Source organism: Numida meleagris, unplaced genomic scaffold, assembly GCF_002078875.1.
Source record: "Numida meleagris isolate 19003 breed g44 Domestic line unplaced genomic scaffold, NumMel1.0 unplaced_Scaffold119, whole genome shotgun sequence".
Lineage (NCBI taxonomy): Eukaryota > Metazoa > Chordata > Aves > Galliformes > Numididae > Numida > Numida meleagris.
In genome coordinates this window covers 1,943,587-1,963,261 of record NW_018362987.1, presented here as the reverse complement: position 1 = coordinate 1,963,261, position 19,675 = coordinate 1,943,587, and the positions used below count along the sequence as shown (strand labels likewise).

Sequence of the window (19,675 nt, the reverse complement as noted above, 5' to 3'; positions counted from 1 at the left end):
GAATTAGTGAGGGTGCAGTCTATCCTTCCATTCAGATCATAGATCTGAGGCAATCAACACCAGCATTCTGCACTGGAGTTGGGGGATCACCGAGTGAGGAGCTTCCAAACAAAAAACAACAACCAAGGAGAAGCCAGAGTGAGCAGGGAGCAGCCTGGAGCCTTCAATCCTTGAGAGCAGGTGACGCACAGGGGTTTAACACCCCTGCACATACACAGGCAGCCCCCAGGAGCGTGGCAACCAGAATGAGCAAACAGGGCCTGGCACAGCATTCAGAGCATGGAACAGCAATTTGCCTGGCCTATCATGCAAGCAGGACATACAGGGAAAATTCAAGGCCTTCTTCTCATCTTTTTCTCTTTCACTTTCTTCTTATCTGGGAACACTAGAGTGACGGTGCTCTATTGAAATGAAGATGGTGACCACTTGCTGCAATGGTCAAGCTGACACAGAAACCCAGACAGAGGGGCTTCAAACATTCCAGGATGACACTTACGCCTAAATGGACTTCCTGTGGACCAAAAGAGCTTCTCAGACCTTCAGTTGTGAGGAACTCCAGAATCTGGAAGTCTTTCAATGGCCTGAGAGAAGAAGGTGTGTCTTGGATGCTCAGGGCAGAAGGAAGAGCCTCCCCCTTGCTCCTCAAGTCCTTCTAACCAACAGATATGAAGCTCCGGGGATGGAAAGATAAAATGGTCTGGATAATGCTTCAGAACAAGAAAGAGACAGCCACGTTAAGATGGTCCAGCCAAGGAAACCAAGACAGATCCAGTGCTGCCAAAAAAAGAAGAAAGGCCTTAGTAATTGGGGACTCCACATGAAGAGACAGTGAGGCACCCATTTGTCACCCAGATAATCTCTCCAAAGAGGCTTGCTGTCTGCCAGGAGCCTGTATTTATAACATAAGTACGAGGCTACTAGGTCTGATGAAGTTAGAGGACTACTGTCTGTTCCTGCTCTTTCACACTGGGTCACATGAGGCTACAACTAGGATATTACAAAATATCAAAAAAGACTTTATGACTTTTAGGAAGGTGTTGAGAGGATTGGGAGCCCAGGCAGTGTTCTCCTCAGTCCTCCTGCTTGTAGACTGGGATCCAGGCAGAAGGATGAGAACAGACCAGCTGAATTAATGGCTGCATGGATGGTGTCACACTTGGGGTAGTGGGTTCTATGATCTTGCATGCATCTTTGTGTGACAGGGCTTGGTGACATGAATGTAATGCAACTGACCAGAAGGGGAAAGAATATTTTGAGCAGCAAGCTGGCTGGGCTTATCACCAGAGCTTTAAACTAGATTTGATGGAGGAAGGAGGTGTACCACTGAGTGACAGGAAACACTGACACTTTAGGAAGCAGAGGGGAAAACATCAGATTTGTCCCAGAGGATTTGGAAAGGGCTCTTCCAGGAAGGTAACACAGCCAACAGCCCAGCTGAAGTGCCACTACACTGTGGAGAAGTATTTGACGGACAGTGGGCATATTTGTTGGAACATGCTCGAGTGATCTCTGGAGTGTCCTTGGAGGCCTGAAATGAGGAACAGCTGCTGTGTTGCAAGGTCGAACAGCTACGCCTCCAGGTTGTGCTTTATGGGACTGCTAACCACTATCTAACTGCAAGAATGCCTATGCGATGACATCCGCTGTCCAATTAGCAGTGTTGTAGTGCGCGATGCCTACCTGATGCTCTATAAATGTAGTCGAATTGCAATAAGTTAAGCACTACATGATAACCATATTGGTACAGCGGGTGACTTCGGTGTGCGCATTGTGATACTACACCAGTGCAGACAGCATGGGAAATAAGCAGGAGATGGAAACCGTGGTGCTATTAGAAAATTAGGTCCTGACTGCTATCACAGAAACGTGCTGGGATGAACCGCAAAACTGGAATATTATGAATGAGGGCTGCAAACTTTTTAGAACGGATAGTCAGGGAAAGAGGGGTGGAGGAGTTGCCCTCTATGTCCAGAAGTGGATATATGGTGAAGAGCTGCCTCTGAGAAACAGCCATGACCAGGTTGAGAGATTGTGAGTTAAAATTAGGGACCAGAACAATAAAGGAAATCTGGTGTTCAGGCTCTACATCTGATAAAGGGGAGCCTGTTGACAAGGCCTTTTTTTGCTTCAGCTACAAAAGGCATCGTGCTCTCAGGCTCTCGTCTGGACAAGTGGCGCCCAAACAGACCCGAGAGGGTTCTGGTCCTTTGCTGAACGGGGACAACAGTGGCTTGATGCAGGGGGTGACCACTGACCGACCTCAGAGCTGTTGAGAGAAAGAACCGGAGGCGCAATGACACGGGCCCAGCTGGGGTGAAGGGGTCGCTCCCCTAGGTGGTTAGAAGAGAATGGAGCAGAGTTCAGCAGTGGGCTCCTTCTCGCTATTCTCTCTAAAAGAGGCAAAGCACTCCAATCAAAGGACTTGGAGCAGTTGCTGAGCTGGACTAAGGCTCAGGGCTGCATGAAAGACGTGGAGATGGTATTCTTCATAGTGGAGTGGAAGCTGGTGGGCGGTAAGTTGTGGGCAACCACCCTGCATGGTTTTAAGGACTATAAGAAGTTAGGAGTTACGTGGAGGATGGTGATTAATGCACTTAAGAGTATGAAGGAAGAGCGCAGGGTAGCTATGGCGGTGGCGAGGTTGCTACAGCTAGACCCTGAGAAGGGTTCGAGTGAGCCACCTGAGAAAGGGAAAGTATCGTGACTGTTTGAGTCAGTTTTGCCTGGGAACTATGGGGAGCTCTCTAACGAAGGAGCAACAAGTAAATCTCGAAGTATTACAGAGAATTTTAAAGTTTCAGAATCGAACTGTATCTACCTCAGCATTAGATACTTTTCTTAAATGGTTAAGCAAAAACATCCCTGAGTTTCCGAAATCTGGGTTTTCTTTTGATGGGGCAGTTTGGGACAAAATTGGCATAAGACTCTGGGATGCTGAAACTACTGCAGATAAAACAGCTGCGAAGCTTTTACCTGTTTGGTGCTAAATCTCGGAAGCACTCAAACAAGTTCGACAGGGAAGGATGAATCCTTCCGACTATTCGCCGCTGCCCCTCGATGAGGGAAGCAGCTCCTGCCCGGACCTGATCCGCGACTCCAACCCCTCCCCCAGTCGGGGAGAAGAAAAAGTGCAGCCCTCGGAGAACGCCGCTGCTGCTTCTGCGAGGCGCCTGCAGCACCCGCGGCCGCAGTCCGCTCCGGATTGTCCCTGCCCCGCGGCCGCCCTCCGCAACCCCCCCGATGCTCACTGCGTCGCTGCCGCTGCCTGCCCCCCACACAGCCGCTCGCTGTGACGCTGCCACCCCCCCATGCCGCTTGCCGTTCTGCTTCTGCTGCCCGCATGTAATTTTGTTAAAGACAAGGATGGACCGCAACTAGAGGATCTTTTTGATCCTGATCCAGTAGATCCGGAGGACGAACTGGATTTTTTCCCTCCGGACGACAATTTGAAGGGGATGGGAAGGAAAAATGTTGTCTCTTCTACAGCGTACTACAGTGCTTTAGAACAGTGCAGAAAAGAAGTAATATGACGGGGTGATAATGATACATTGCCAGCCTTTCCTGTGATGTATCATGCAAATCAGCCCCCCCGGTGGGAGTGCCTGCCTCATGAGGCAGTGAAGGAGCTAAGGAGCTCGGTGAAAGATGATGAAATTCAGTCTGCCTTTACGTATCATCTTTTGGTTGCAATCAGTGACAGCTGTGTTATTACTATGTTATTACATCACGACTGGAGATGTTTGCAATGTTAATACACGGAGGTCGACATTGTCTACAGATTTTACGAGCTCTTGACCCTGATTGCATCTACATACCTGCTACTAAAAAAGATTTAGATTGGATTCTTGTGCATTCATTTGCTTTTCAAGCTGCTATGGCTGACTATACTGGACAAATCTCCACTTACCCCTCCCCCTCAAACATCAGTTACTGCATAATTTGAGTGATCTGTCCCGTACTACAAATGTTTTACTTTCACATGCTCCAATATCTAATGCTGTCACTGTATTTACAGATGGCTCTGGCAAGACACACTGAGCAGTGGTTCTCTGGCATGTGACTGCTACCCGATGGCAGTCAGATGTGCATATCATCAATGGGTCACCTCAAGTTGTACAACTAGCTGCGGTGGCTCAAGCTTTTCAAATTTTTGCAGAGCAGAAGCTTAGTGTGGTAACTGACTCTTTGTATGTTACAGGTGTCATTCAGCAGATTGAAGGATCTTTTCTTAAGGAAGTTAACAACCCTGCTTTGTTTGCACAGCTCAAGCGAGTTTTGCATTATGTCTCTCACCGTATTCCTTATTTTACTACGCATATTCAGTTTCACACTATGCTGCCTGGTCCTTTAACTGAAGGAAACCACACGGCTGATATCACTGAGTGTGCTCATCAAACACTGAAATCTATTCTTAATAAAAAAAAAGGGGGGGAATAAAAGGCAAACATAGCATAATGACAAGAAATACCGTTAAAACCATTAAAAAAAAGAATAAACACATGGCTGGCCCATGGCCCAAGTTTCTGCAACCAGGAAAAGAATCCCTGAGGTTCCCATTCTATGTGTACGTGTAACTGATTAGAGAAAATTTTCAACTTTTGTATACTCTGATATATTGATTTTAAATGGTCACTAAAATTTGTACAACACATGCTTTCAGAGTGCTCACAGCCATGTCTTTGGACTAATAGAAAATCAATGGTTGCACAACCTCACAGAGTTGCATGTCGGATAGAATCGATACTAGTGGGCAAGCGTGCTAGAGCATCGCTAGGGGCATTACTTTCCTTAGCTGGTTAACATCCTAACTTAGTGAGTGTGGCTAAAGCTGAGCAGTGCTGTGTCAGAGTACATTTGGATCTGAGAGACAGAACGTCTCAGGAGCAGAGACAAGCAAACCATGCACTCAGAGCTGCACAGAAGGTCATGAGTTCCAGTCAGCATACACACACTCACACACACACAGGCATCCATTCTAGATAATCCCGTAAGCAGGAATCAGAAACTCCCTAAGATAGTGCATTACTACTTATTGACCCTTGAAAGGTGGCAAATGCCAGCAGGGCGTCCCCTGCTTCAAAGTGCACTTCTCCTCTCTCACCCATCACAGACTCTCTCCTGCTTTTATTCTTCTCAAGTCTGCAGGGTTTTTTCCATTTGTTCACTGCATCCGCACGGCCCAAGTGGAACACCTGTTCACAAAGCAAAATAAACTACCAAGTGGTGGAACAGGCTGCCCAGGTAGGTGGTGGAGTCACCGTTTGTGGAGGTGTTCAAGAAGTGTTTAGATGTTGTACTGAGGGACATGGGTTAGTGGGGAAATATTGGTGATAAATGGATGGTTGGCCTGGATGATCTTGGAGGTCTTTTCCAACTTTGGTGATTCTATGATTCTATGGATGGGGCTTTGAGCAACCTAGTCTAGTGGGAGGTGCCCCTTCTTATAGTAGGGGAGTTGGAACTAGATGGGACCCACTGCTGACACCTATGGAACACCTCTAGCTACAGGCCTCAATCTAGGCTGTTGTAGATCAAGATGCTCTTCAGACCCACCCACAAGAGAGAATTTACTCCCCTACAAAAGTTCCTTCACTAGGCTTGAACATTTCTTCCTTTGTCAAATTTCACCTTCAGAGGTGAAAGGGTAAATGCACGCAGTTTCTTCCTGCCTCCAGAAATGAAGTCTTTGGGATGTGCAAGATTCTTTGGCTTGAATAAATGTCCTCTTAGTCAAAGACTTTCCTTACATAGTAGCCAGGGAAAGCATCAGCTCTCACTAATCCAACAGACTGCTGGTATTTGCTAAGATAGTTAATGCAGCACAGGGACATTAACAGAAAATGTGGACTTCCTTCCTACTTTGCTTTGTGTCTTTTCAAGTGTGTGATTGAGTAATAGTACATCTTCTAAAAGAGCTTGGATCTTATATTAGCAATTATATAGCTTATATAGCACTTAATTGCTAAATCACACTCTTATTTGGACTGATCTGAAGAAGTAGAGCACAATGATGTGAAAAAGTAGAAATACCATACATTTTAGTAGCATATTTTAGAAATACAGTTGTTGAATTATGTGATTAATTCTCGCTTGCAAAACTGCAATAGTTTTTAAATGTTGCGAATAGTATGGGTATAGTATTATAGACTAGAAAGCATATTGTAAGGCTATTCTGTTTTGATAAGAGACCCTCAGCAGAAGAACAGCAGGCTTATCAAACATCAAAGAAGCCAGGGCCTCCACACAAGGCTAAATTGTCTCACTCTGGGATTAGGTTGGGATGCAACAGACAGGCATCAGGATACTCCCCTCTATCCTCCTTCCAAACTTATCTCTATCTAAGGGCAAGCAGATGTCCAGAAATAAGGGCCGAGTGCTGGGTGAGCAAATGTTACAATTTTGGTACTTATAAATTACTTATAATTGGCATTCTCTTACTGAGCATGCGTGAATGAAGAAAGTTCATCTAGAGGACAAGCGAGAAAGACCGCTGGATGAAGCAGAAGACTGTTGGTTGGACTGTCATGATGCTAAAAAGACGCTAGATGGTAGAAGAGACCATGTAATAGAAGACTGGAGACCTCATAAATCAATACCTGAGATAGGAGTGTCTATGTTAATTGTCTCACACGGAATTGATGAGTATGCACTATCTGTGGAAATATAAGGGACTCTGAATTGTGTAATCTTTGAAGCACTTATGGTGGAAATATCCCCAGTGCTTCCCCGTGCCATATTAAACATACCTGCTTTATAACCTTACGTGGGTTATAGAGTTTGATTCCGCGTGTCAGGACCATTCCCTGACAGGTTGTTTTTCCAGTCACTGACTCAGAGCCTTTGAGACTGCCCTGCCAGCCAATTGCTCACCCGCACCACTATGTCAGCTAGACACTTTGTCCAGATGAATACTGTAAAAACCAGCACTGAAAGGTTTGCTGACATCTAAAAATTACATCAACTGACACTCCCGTTGCCATACGTCGGCTTTGCGGGCAGGCTCCTGCTCCCCGGGCAGCAGCGGAACGGGCCGCGGCGGGGCGGGGCGGCGGCGGAGCGCTGTGCGCTACGCTCCCGGAAGCGATGGGCGGGCCGGACCGAGGAGCTCCGCCATGGAGGCGCTGCCGCTGCGCGTGTGAGCGGGACGGGACAGGACGGGACGGGACCAGGGACGAGACGGGAGGAGGGGAGGGGGGGGAGGGGACGAGACGAGGGAGAGTTGTTCCGTGCTGTGGCGGTCCCTGAGGCTCCGTCTCCTTCAGGCTGGTGTGTGGCGACGTGGAGGGGCGGCTGGAGACACTATTCGGGCGGGTCCGGGCCATCCAGGGCAAGAGCGGCCGCTTCGATGTAAGGCTGCGACGGGGCCGGGGAGTGGGGCCGGGAGTCTTCGGGTCTGGTCGAGGGAGGGCCGCGCTCACCCCCTCTCCGACTGGGCCCTGCCTGTGGCTGCCCGCGAGGCCAGGGGGCCGCTGCCGGGGCTTGGTGTGCCCTCAGGCTTCCTTGTGCTCTACTGAGGGCTTGGGGAACAGGAACCTGCGGAGTGGGAGTGCTGCTCCTCTTTTTAGGACTGTAACAGTATGACCAAGATGCAGAGACTTTTTCTTACCCAGTGGGTAGGGGGAGATGCGCGATGCCTCAGAGCGAAGTGTTCCACCACGAAAGCGCTCTGCCATGTCTTTGGTGCTTTGCAACTCCCTCTTGGTGTGGTGTTTGCAGATGCTTTTGTGCGTCGGGAATTTCTTCAGCTCCACTTCTGATGGCGAATGGGCAGAGTATCGTTCGGCAGCCAAGAAAGGTAATAAAGGAGATGTCGCTCCCCATAGCAAATGTATTGTCATGCTGGGGGCTGTGATGTCAGGCAGCCCACTTACTCATGTCCTTACAATCCTGCTTGGCTGTGCGAGCTGTCCACACAAAGCTGTCCCATTTGCTGCTTATGGATGAGGACTCATCACAGGGGACCTAAGCAATCTCATGTAGTTGGACTGTAGGAGCTGGAACTTCAAGCGCAAGTCTAGTGTCACCCTAGAAACAATGTAGGCCATTTTCTTGTTCTGTGGTTATGGCTCCTTGGCACACTGCGAAGGAGGGGTGTTGGGATGGCTGTGATTCCTAGTATATGTGGATAAACTTCACTTCATGTAATTTATACCAGATTGGTCACCTGTCATTTTCTTCTTCAGCTCCAATTCCAACCTTTGTGCTTGGTGCTAACAACCAAGAGACCATGCACTGTTTTCCAGATGTCACTGGCTGTGAATTAGCTGAGAACATCACTTACTTAGGTAATATACCGGTATGATGCTGCTTTCAAGAACATTTTGTGATCTTTGTGCTTTAACTCACCCCTCCTTTTCTTTCTTGAAGTTTTAAGTTGGCATCTCTGGCACTGAGAATGAAGTTGAACTTCACACACTGAAATGCTAATGTATTTGCTCTGTAAAATAGGAGTGTCCCTTTTTTGTTGTTGTTGTTTTATAACACACTCTGAATTTTGCTACCCAAAAGACAAAGTGGTTGAAGGAGTCTTTTGATTGAGAACATATTCCTGTCCTGTGCCTCTCTGTGCAGTGAAGGTTTCCTATATGAAGCGTAATTGTGCTGTGCTTTGAGGTTGTACTGAAGTAGCAAAGGTAAGAAGTATAATCATTAAAGGTAATGAAACAGTGGCAAAACTAGAAGAAAAGGTTAATTTCTTTCTAGAATCCTGCCTGACAAAAATAGCTACAAAGGAACTTGCAATTAGCTTTTTTACTTTCAGTCTTCATACTAAGCTTTTGTTGTCAGTTGATTGTAGGGAAGCAAGGTAGCAGTGAGGAGAGAAGACTGGGGGTTGTGTAAACAGCTTCACCATAAAGCAGGGTCTGAGCTGTTGCACTAAAATGTCTTTCCTAGAGTTTATGAGCACAGAAAATGAGCTGCCTGTAAGGTTTCAGTCAAAGTAAGGCAGGACTGCTAAATCTGGCTCTCTGCTTATGATACAAATGAGATTACTTGTAGCTTTTAAATCTCAGGTGTGTGCTTGTGCATTCATGCAGGCCGTCGAGGTCTTTTCAGTGGTACTTCAGGACTACAGATCGCATACCTGAGTGGCACCGAGTCTCAGGATGAGCCAACTCCTGCCTACAGCTTTAGCTCAAAGGATGTGACAGAATTAAAAACATCTTTGTTATCGACCTCAGACTTCAAGGGTGTAGATATATTGCTGACTTCCCCCTGGCCCAGAGACGTTGAGAGTTTTGCCAACAGCCCAGTAAGTCTTCTGTTTTCTAGTGAAATGGGTTTCTGGATGTATCTAACAAACAATGGCGTTTCTGCTTGCTTTGGCTATTTGCAGAAGGACACTCCTGACTGGGTTTTGGGTTTTTTTGTTTGTTTTTGGGTTTTTTTTATTTACTAATGTAAGGGCTTTGTAGGATAATTTCCTAAAAAAGCTTTCTTTCCATGGACATTACACCGATTTGTGTAGAAAAGATGATGTTCAATAACTATAGGTTTTAGCATGCTGTGCTCAGACCATGAGGCAGTACCTCCTGGAGATACTGTTCATTTGGAATTGTTTTTGTCTCAGCAAAGTCCATGTCCTACAGACTTGGTCCCACTGGGATCATAGAATCATTTGAGTTGGAATAGACCTCTAAAGGTCATCTAGTCCAACTCCCCTGCAATGAACAGGGACATCTACAGCTAGATCAGGGTGCTCAGCTCCCTGTCCAGCCTGCCCTAGGGGCAAGGCATCCACCACCTCTCTGAGCAACCTGTTCCAGTGCTTCACGACTCTTTATTGTAAAAAACTTTCTCCTTATATCCAGTCTAAATCTCCCCTTTTAGTTTGAAACCATTTCTCGTTGTCCTGTTACAACAGACCCTGCTTAAAGAGTTTGTCCCCTTCTTTCTTAGAGCCTCACTTTAGATACTGAAAGGCTACTATCAGATCTCTCCAGAGCTCTCTTCTCCAGGCTGAACAGCTCCAGATCTCTCAGCCTGTTCTCATAGGGAAGGTGTTCCATCCCTTGGATCATTTTTGTGGCCCTCCTCTGGATGTGCTCCAACAGGCCCACATTTTTCCTGTATGACATCTAAACATCTGGATGCAGTACTCCAGGTAAGGTCTCACCAGTGCAGAGCAGAGGGGCAGGATAACCTTCCTCGACCTTCTGGCCAAGCTGCTTTTGATGGTTTTCTGGGCTGTGAGGGCACAGTGCTGGCTCATGTCCAGCTGCCATCCATCAGTACCCCCAAGTTCTTTTTGGCAGGTCTGTGCTTTGTCCTTTCCTCCCCCAGCTTGTATTGATAGTGGGACTTTCCACGACCCAGGTTCAAGACCTTGCTTTGTTGAACCTCTTTGTTCACCTGGGCCCACTGCTCAAGTTCTCTCTGGATGGCATCCCCACCTTCAAGCATGTTAATCACAATGCACAGCTTGGTGTCACCTGCAAGCTTTCTGAGGGTGCCCTCAATCCCACTGTGAATGTCATTGGTGAAGATATTAAAGAGCATAAAGAGGATCCCGACTGCAAAGGCAAAACCAGCTGCACAGTTATGATGCACAAGAAGCCTGGGACTGCAGTTGTCTCCTTACTTTTCTGTAAATCTTCATGCTGCCAGGATGCTTATGTTGTTTCATCAGAGGTGAAAATCAGAGATTAATTATTTCAGTCCAGGCTTGGAAGATGGTCAAGATGATCACTCAGATTTTTTAGCCTTTTTTTTCTCTTCAGTTCTTTAATCAGTAGAGGAAACTTGTTTCAGACTTTCTCAGTACTTACATTCTGGTGCCTCTTGCCAGATGCCCTTGCCAAACACAGGCTACTACTTAAAACTTGCATCAGGCACGGATGCTAGTTTGTGCCTTTATATGGCATGTGAAAGGAAAAAGGAAAAGTTAAATCCCAGGTCCCTCAAGAACAGCTTTCTCTTTGGCACTGCAGGAGTCCAGAGATGCAGTAGTGTTGGTTGTAAAGGAGCTCTGCAGTCTTCTGATCCAACCTCTGCCTTGAGTTGATCTTGCTGTGAGAGTGCCACAGGTGTTTCTTCAGTATTTCTTGTTCCCTCCCCAGCCAGCCTTCCTGGTACTTGTGAGTTTCAGCTTTACCAAAGTAGATGTGAGTGATGTCATTTACATCAAAGTTGAATCCCATTCACTGGAGCATCTCCAAGGGCTTGCTAAAATGGAGAGTATGTCTGTAATTATTTCCTTTGGTGCAAGACGGCTGTTCTGAATTATTTGGTTTTTCCTTTGTCTGGATTTTGAGGATGATGTTTACTTTGTGTCTAATTCGCGGTTGTAACTGTTGCTCAACAGAAGGCACTTGCCTGTGAACTCTGATGATCTGAAACTTCCCTGGAAAGAAGTGCTTTGTGTAACTGACACTTTTTGCTTCCTGGGTGTCTTTTGACTTCTAAAAAAAATACAGGATCCTGTCTCTGAAAGCATTAAAAAAATGTGCCTTACTGCTCCCTCCATAAAATAACCCCGCAACCAGCGACAGAAAAACAACCTCACTAGGCTATGTGGTTGGATAGAAAAAAGAAAGATGTAGAGATGTTCTGGCTTAAAGAGACAAGTAAGAGATGTTCACATTGGGATGCTCTGTAGTAGTTCATCATATTGTTCCACTCTTGGTTTCCCTCAGCTTGAATTTCTGCAAATGTGCTGTTTGGATTAACAGATGAATATTTTAGTAAATATAACACTCAAATATGCATCTTGCTGAAATGTGTGCTCAGGACCTGAAGATTTCAGTAACAAGTCTCTGAGATTCCCTTGTGTTCTAAGACACTGAAATCCCATCACTCCAACAGCAGCAAATTTGAGGAATGAACAATAAGTTCTGCTTTTTGCCACCTGAAGTTTATTGTTCAGTAGAAATGGTGTGAGATGCTAAATTGCATGAATGAGAATGAACTCCCTGGAGAAGATCATGGGTTACCTTTTCCTGAGATGGTTAGCTCTGACCATTTTTGGTGGGACGGGAACCAGCAAGACCTCAGCGAAAATACTGTTGTTATCCTTTGCCATGCCTGCTGCAAGGGCAGCAGAAAGAAATACAGAGAGGAAAGCTGCTTTCTTGGGAGTAGGTGGGTGCCTGTACAATTGCACTTCTTGTTGAACTCCATGAGGTTCCTGTCAGCCCATTTTTCCAGCCTCTGCAGGTCCCTCTGGGTGGCTGCAAAGCCCTCTGGTGATTCAGCCACTCACTCCAGTTTTATGTCATCTGTGAATTTATTGAAGGTGCACCCTTCTCCATCATCCAGATCGTTACTGAAGATGTTAAAAAGGACTGGACCCAGTGCTGTTTACTGGGGTACTCCCCTCATTACTGGCCTCTAATGTAAATTTGCACCACTGACCTCTGCCCTCTGAGTCCTACTGTCCAGGTAGTTTTCAACCCAGCTCATTGCACATCCAGCCCATACTTCAGCAGCTTCTCTATGAGAATCTGTTGGGGGACACTGTCAAAGGCAATACCCACAACTCCCCACTTATTCATCAGGCTGGTTGTTTCATTATAGAAGCCCATCAGATTGGTAAAGCCTGACTTCCCCTTGATGAAGCTATATTGACTACTGCTGATGATTTTCTACTCTTTCTTGAGCCTGGAAATAGTATTTTTTACCAAAAAAAAATCTTTACCAAAAATAATACTTTGTAGGTAACAGGCATTGACAATTTCTGAACTTCTCTTTCTCCCTGCTCTTTTCTTTCCTTACTTTACTTCTTGGTCTAAGGCTAATGAAGAACAGACAGCACAAAAATAGTTTTAAGCTTGCTCTTTGGTTGTGTTTTGTTTGATTTCTCGGGGATAGGAGAAAACGTTTTGCTTCCTTGGGAAACCTTAGCATTTTCCTATTCACTTGACTCACACGCTAAGGCTCTGTCACTCTGGGAATGTGTTTAAAATGTGCCTTAATGATTTTGACCTATATAGCTGTTTCTGTGCTCCACTAGCATCACAAGATCAAAAGAACGAAAATAGGGTAAATTTGTATTGGTGAAATGAGTGGATGCAAACCTTGAGTACGGAAAATGATGTAAATGAGTAAACTTGGGTTGGAGATAAGAAATCAAACCATATTCACTTCTGTGCTCCAAGGAATGGCAACAGCCATAGTCATAAACTCTACATTTCCAGCAGGCGGTTCAGCATAAACAATTTATTTTCACTGTAATCTGACAGAGTTTTTTTAAAATAAAACTTGTTTTATATTTTGTAGGGAGAGATAGATACCAAGAAATGTGGTTCCACATTAATATCTGATCTAGCTGCAAGTCTTAAGCCACGGTATCACTTTGCTGCGCTGGAGAAGGCCTATTATGAAAGACTTCCTTACAGGTTTGTAAGACATTGTGAAATCTCATTTGTTTTGAAATAAGAGTTCAATTTTTAAAGAACACAGGAGGAAAACTTCAATGTAATTTTATGAAGTCGTCTGGCTCCTTTAAATCTCTCTTTTTCCAGTAATGAGTCGAGATGGTTTCTCAGATGTCTCTTCTGATCATAATTTCTGCTGCCTCAAAAACTGTGCAGTCCCTGACAACACTTACCCTAGAATGTCAAAGTGAATCTGATGCCAAATCGCTTGCTCTGAGTCCCATTTGAGTAGTGTTCAGCCTAATTCCGGAGGTACTGCTGAAGGTGTATTGTGGAAAAGCTCTCATACTGTGAAGAATTTGGTGTCTTCAATTATAACTTTGTATGCAGAATGTGACTGATGACATAATGTAGGTGTCAGAATAACTGTCAAAGAAAACTAAAGCTGTCTTGTGAATGCTGGCAAAGATTATTACCCTTATCATAGCAAAAACACTTTAAAATGGAAGTTGTTTTCAGTCTAGTAAAATGTCCTCTCAGCTGTGTGTTTGGTCTGCTGTGAGATCTCATTTTGGTCTGTGTGGTTGTTGGTTGTTAGATCTCACAAATCTTTTTGTTCTCAGGCCGCCTTGTTCTGGGTGAAAGTCTACATGTAACTGATGTTGTGTCTGTGTTCCTTCGTGGAGGACATGTGGTTTTCCAACTATCCTTTAAGTATATGCCAATACAATCAAGTTTTGCTTCCATACAGAAATCACACAGTGCTGCAGGAGACCCCGCAACATGTGACCAGGTTTATTGCTCTTGCTGAAGTTGGCAATACAAGCAAGAAGAAGGTATTTATACTCTTGAATCTTATTTCCTCAAGTACAAATAATGTGTCAGTAAGCCCAAATTTAGCTAGTCAGAGGACAGTGTGGATCATGCCAAAGTGGAGTTATCTGTCTCTGTTGAGTAACATGGCATTTGCCCAACATGTCAGAGGGGTACAGAATGCCAGATATGTTCTTAAGCACTTTTGTTTCTCTCTACCTGGTCTAATGGCATTTAACTGGAAGACAGCTGCAAAGCAAAATGGCCAGAAAGCTGCCATCCTTCCCTCTTCCTCAGCTGCTTCAGATAATTTTCTCTTCCTATGGCTTCTTTTAGGAAGGAATCAATTTGCACGGGAACCCTTACAAATCACGTAAAATAACTTTTGGGATGATATAGGTTGCTTATTTTTTTAACCCTTTAAAAAGTTACAGAGTATTGATACAGAAGGTTGTTGGTAGTTTACAGCTGATCTCTTCAGAGCTGCAGTCATTGTAAAAACTTCTTGCATTTGAGCCATCTGTTTTCTTTCCAGTACCTCTATGCATTCAGCATTGTTCCCATGAGCTTGATGGACCCTGCAGAGCTAGTAAAACAGCCCAAAGATGTCACTGAAAATCCATACCGAAAGTTGCGGAAGGGGGCACAGAAGAGTAAAATACTTGGGTGTGCAGAGGTACTGCTGCAGTCTGCTGCATGGGTGCGCTCTGTGACTCTCTGGGATGCAGGTAGAACAGGTTTTGGTTTTCATTTTCTAACCAGGAAGAAACACCATGTCAGTTTTTCTTCGATTTGAACAAGCATCAAGGGAAGAAACGTCCCTCAGATGGGAAGGATAGAGGGAGCTCCCAGCCTAAGCAAGCCAAAAAACCCTGTAAGTATGTGGATGCTTTTTCCCCGAGAGCTTTACTGGAGGTATTGTGATTTCCTTCTCTTGATAAGAAACGCCAGAAGACTTTGGGAGCCTTGATACACTGTTTTGCTTAGATACGGAGGCTTGGACCTTTGGTTTCCTGTGGCTCTTGGCAGAGCCTTATATCATACTGCATTTGTAAAGCTACTTGTCTGTTCATGTACAAAGCCTGCAGCTGTGAATGTGGTGTTTGACCCTAATAAAAGGCCTAGCTTATTAATGCCATTTATATTAAGGGTCAGATCAGGTATTGCAATTTGGGTGTGGAATCACATTTTCAGTGTGATAAATAGGCCAGAACTAGCATGTGTGTTTGACAGCATCTGTCCTTGTCTATTACCTATGCAGTCATTTAACCTCATTTTGTTTAAATTCACTGGTGCTTTTTTACTAGTGAGCTGTAAGTTCTGTGTTCCTGGAAATAACCTTCTTCCAGTAAACCGGAGCACTCAGTGACAATGTCAGTCAGCAACTTTGTGAGTCTGCCACCTGCTCCTCTCTCACTGGAACTTTCCAGGGGGCATCAGTTCTCCAGCCACATCCTGCTTCCCAGAGTCGTACCCTTCAGCACTGCATCAGCTGGGAAGGGGACCTGGAAAATGCAGCTCTTCCAGGTCTTATTCCATTCCTTGTTCTAACCAACGAGCTTTATGCTAACACTTGTTTCTCTTTCCTATCCCATAAAGCACAGCCCACAGGGCCTTGCTGGTTCTGTCTTGCTAGCCCAGAAGTGGAGAAGCACTTGGTTGTTAGCATTGGCACACACGTAAGTACCAATAGTACATTCCTTCCTACATGCCAGCAAAATCATGCTAAGATGTGGCGAAATTTATTTTTAAAAAGGAGAAAAAAAAAAAGCAAACAACCTTTATTTGGAGCTGACTCAATTTTCTTTTCACTTTCTTTGCATTCACCCATACAAAAGACATAAGTAGATAGTCACAAGTCTTTTGAAAAATAAAACATGGCCCTGTTTTGCTTGAGCAGATGAGTTACAGAGCCAGAAGACTTCTGGTGTGGCAGCCTTCATGATTTGCTTATGTTACCATCTGCCAGAACTCAGTGTAAACTGGGACCTGCGCTGGCAACAGGATGCACTGACTGGAGTTACACCAGAAGTGCCTGGGGTGACTGGTTCTGGTTTTGTCACATGCAGATTAAGCAGCTTTTATGTCAAGATCTCAAAGTACTGCTTGAAGGTTCATTAAGTTGTTGGTACCTTTGCTTTGTCTCCAGTCCTTGCTTCTGTAGGGCATAATCTACTTCAAGATGCTACAATGGCAATTTTATCTGTTTTTAGTTTGAAAGTAGGTATAAACTTTCAAGGGGATTTTCTTGCCAATGTAAGAAATTCTGGCTGCAGTGAAGTTCAGACAGGTGCCTTCGTGCAGATCAGGCATTCTCTGGCACTTGAAAGAAAAGTTGTTTTTTATTTTTAACCTTTTTCACTCTCTCTTTTCCTTTCTTATTCCTCTAGTAATTAATGAATTGTTAATCATAATAACATAATATCATAACTGTAGTGAAGACCACCACATATGATATTCCGTTCAGAACTTGTCACCCTGCCCGCAAGGACTACTTTCTGTCCCCGGTCACCTCGTCGCATTTACACATCAGTATGATGAGCGGCAAAATGGCGTTTATTGTTAAAAGCTACAAAACTATATAGTATATCTTATCTTTTACTAGACTGTTCCAGAAGCTCACGCAGGCCCCTGGCCAATCATATTGAATATTCCGCTCTGGCCACTCTCTTCCGAAAGGCCATACACGGAGTTGTTGTACACCTTGTTATGAAAACAAAGAAGGACAGCCTCTCCTTCTTACGACACGGGTTCAAGTAAAGTAGGTGAACCAATAGCAAGCATATGAGGAAGGACCTTCAGCGTTACAGCCCGAGTACTCAGTATCATGCCTACTACACATAACACAGAGGAGAAAACTGTACTGTTCCTGAGGCAGAGTTGCTAGGCTAGGGAACACTCAAAGAGTGAAATCAGAGAGCACAAGTGAATTTCCACAGTATGGTAAGTGTTCCTCATAGTGAGTAACTATGTGTACCGTTTCACTCTAGTGCTACCTTGCCCTGGCCAAGGGTGGCTTATTACCTGATCATGTCTTGATTTTGCCTATTGGGCACTACCAGTCGGTGGTTGACTTGTCTTCAGAGGTGATGGAAGAAGTGACCAAGTACAAATCTGCCCTGAAGGAGTTTTTCAGAAGCAAGGGAAAGAGATATGTCTTATTTGAAAGGAACTACAAGAGTCAGCATCTGCAGTTACAGGTATGGTTTCAGTGTAATCTAAGAGGATGCAACTATGCGCTTCTCCATGACTGAACTGAAAGGGAAAGCTCACTTTCAGCTTTTCCACAGTTTGGGGAGTATTCTGCCCATAAAGGCAGAACAAAAAAACCCACGTGTGATGGTTCTGCCACAGTCCTTAAATTCTTCATATTATAGCAGCACAGCATCGACTGTGTTGAGTGGGCAAGGAAAACTTCTCCCTGCATAGATACGATTAAAAAAATCCACAGGGATTCCAGGCAAGGTTTTATAACTGATTTCTTACTCTGATATGCTCCTATGGGCATACCAACTGCAGTGCTCACTGTGCAACGGGAGTAGGCTGAAAATGTAAGGATATGTGCAGAATTCTGGTCATTGTCTACCAATACTAACCCTTTGGTTTGATTTTTTTTTTCTTTGTGCATCGGTCAGTTAGTGGTTTATTGTGGTGGTTTCTTTGTTTGGCAGATCTGTAATTGTATCAGAGCAGCCTGGAACTACCACAGAGATCAAAAAGAAGGGAGGCTGTGCTGAGAATTTTTCAGGCTCTTAGTTTTCAGCTTTTTACTCAACTCGTACAGAAAATTTCTCATAAGTTTAAATCTGTACAGGTGGGTGCTCACCCATCCTGTTTGATGACATTGAGCAGAACTGAGGAGCATACCAGCTCCAGTGATGGATTTTCTGCAAGTCAGTGGTTTCCTTCATCTTTACTTCTTTGGAAATGTCTGTCTCTCTCTCCAGGTGATTCCTGTCCCATTGCACTATACTTCTAAAGACATTAAGGAGTGCTTTATTACACAGGCACAGGAGCAACAGCTTGAACTGTTAGAAATCCCAGAGCACTCGGATATCACGCAAGTATGAGATACTTTCACCTTCCTTAATCTCTGCCCTGTCAGGGCTGCTGCTTCCCTCTGAGGTCACTTTGTGGGGTAAGGTTAAGCAGTTTGGAAGTGGTAGACTTGATTTGGAGCCCATGTGCCAGTTGTGTTCAGCTCCTCATGAAGCTCCTGCCAATGTCATAAGACGTGTTGCTTATCTGAATAGCAAGTCCTTTACCTGCAGCATTTGTGACTGCCCTCAGAGGGCCTCAAGCATATGTCTTCTTTCCATTTGATGGAGGTCTGTGCTGCTAGGTTTGTTCAGCACTTCTGTCACAATGCAGACTGCTAAGATGTCCCCTGGTTTCCTCTGCCTGGCTTTTCCTAGTGGTGAAATTCAAAATATAACTAAGGTTTGTGCCTCATCCTTGCATCTGACTTGAATGACAGGGATATAAGAAATAATATGGCCTCAAGTTGTGCCAGGGGAGATTCAGGCTGGACATTAGGAAATACTACTTTTCTGAAAGAGTGGTCAGGTGCTGGAATGGGCTGCCCAGGGAGGTGGTTGAATCACTGTCCCTGGAGGTGTTCAAGAAACATTTAGATACAGTGTTGAGAGACATGGTTTAGTGGGGTTATTGGTGGTAGGCGGATGGTTGGACCGGATGATCTTGTAGGTCTTTTCCAACCTAGCTAATTCTATGATTTCTGTGCAATAATCCTGGTCACATTACTCTAGCCATGTGTAAGGCCTGCTCAACTCACTCCTACCAAACACCAACCCCCTTCCAGCATCACTAAGCAGAGAAGTGCAGATGTACTCTCTTCACATTTTTCACCATATTAGCCCATACAATTCTGATCCAGGCTCTGTTATTTACTGTCCCCATAGTGCAATCTGCAGAGTTAAACCAGAAGAAATATTAAAGCAGTGTACTGTTTGCTGCTTTGCATTGCAAAGGTAGACACGATTATAGCAGAAAGCAGTCCATCACTTCCTCATCCTTTGGAGATTATGAGATCTACCACTGAAGCGGTTTGGATCTGTGCTGCAGACTGGATTGGCTTGTTTTGCTGAGTTTCCCATCTAAAGAAACGCAGCTGGAACCTCTCTCATTCTGAGTGGCTTCCAGAAGGATAACAGAGGGACAGGCCTCTTTCAGTGTTTCATTAGTGAAAAAGTCTGGTGTGAATGCAGCTGGTATCACACAGATGCAGAGTAAAGCCCTCTTCTGTGGCTTCCTGATACAGGCAGGATGTGTGTGCATGGCACCCTGCAACTTTCAGGTCCTGGGAAAACATTTTGGGGAAACCTGGCTGCCTTTGCCACCAACAGGCCTCAGCCTCCCTCCTTCCTACACAGGTGGTGCAGCCAGGCACACCGTACTTCTATGTGGAGCTGGACACAGGCGAGAAGCTCTTCCACTGCATCCGGGGCAGCTTCCCACTGCAGTTTGGCAGGTGGGACACTTTCTGTACCCTTCCTTTTCCCCTTTTTGCCCCTTCTCCCCCCTCC

At 45.0% G+C, this 19,675-nt stretch overlaps 1 protein-coding gene across 5 annotated transcripts in view; it reads left to right on the top strand.

The window, feature by feature from the left end:
* Positions 1 to 6,988: 6,988 nt before the first annotated feature.
* Positions 6,989 to 19,675, top strand: part of CWF19L1 (CWF19 like 1, cell cycle control (S. pombe)) — a 16,363-nt gene continuing 3,676 nt past the window's right edge. The window contains exons 1-13 of one of the 5 annotated variants that reach the window (XM_021381852.1): positions 6,989 to 7,135; positions 7,263 to 7,347; positions 7,717 to 7,795; positions 8,184 to 8,285; positions 9,039 to 9,253; positions 13,219 to 13,337; positions 14,068 to 14,152; positions 14,665 to 14,805; positions 14,892 to 15,003; positions 15,729 to 15,808; positions 17,120 to 17,329; positions 18,077 to 18,193; positions 19,523 to 19,620. In XM_021381852.1, coding sequence (XP_021237527.1) covers positions 7,113 to 7,135; positions 7,263 to 7,347; positions 7,717 to 7,795; positions 8,184 to 8,285; positions 9,039 to 9,253; positions 13,219 to 13,337; positions 14,068 to 14,152; positions 14,665 to 14,805; positions 14,892 to 15,003; positions 15,729 to 15,808; positions 17,120 to 17,329; positions 18,077 to 18,193; positions 19,523 to 19,620 — 1,466 coding nt within the window. In that variant the 5' untranslated portion in view covers positions 6,989 to 7,112. Of the gene's footprint in view, positions 7,136 to 7,262; positions 7,348 to 7,610; positions 8,286 to 9,038; positions 9,254 to 13,218; positions 13,338 to 14,067; positions 14,153 to 14,664; positions 14,806 to 14,891; positions 15,004 to 15,728; positions 15,809 to 17,119; positions 17,330 to 18,076; positions 18,194 to 19,522; positions 19,621 to 19,675 lie in introns of those variants that run through there. The other 4 variants (XM_021381854.1, XM_021381853.1, XM_021381857.1 and 1 more) reach the window with 4 other exon arrangements.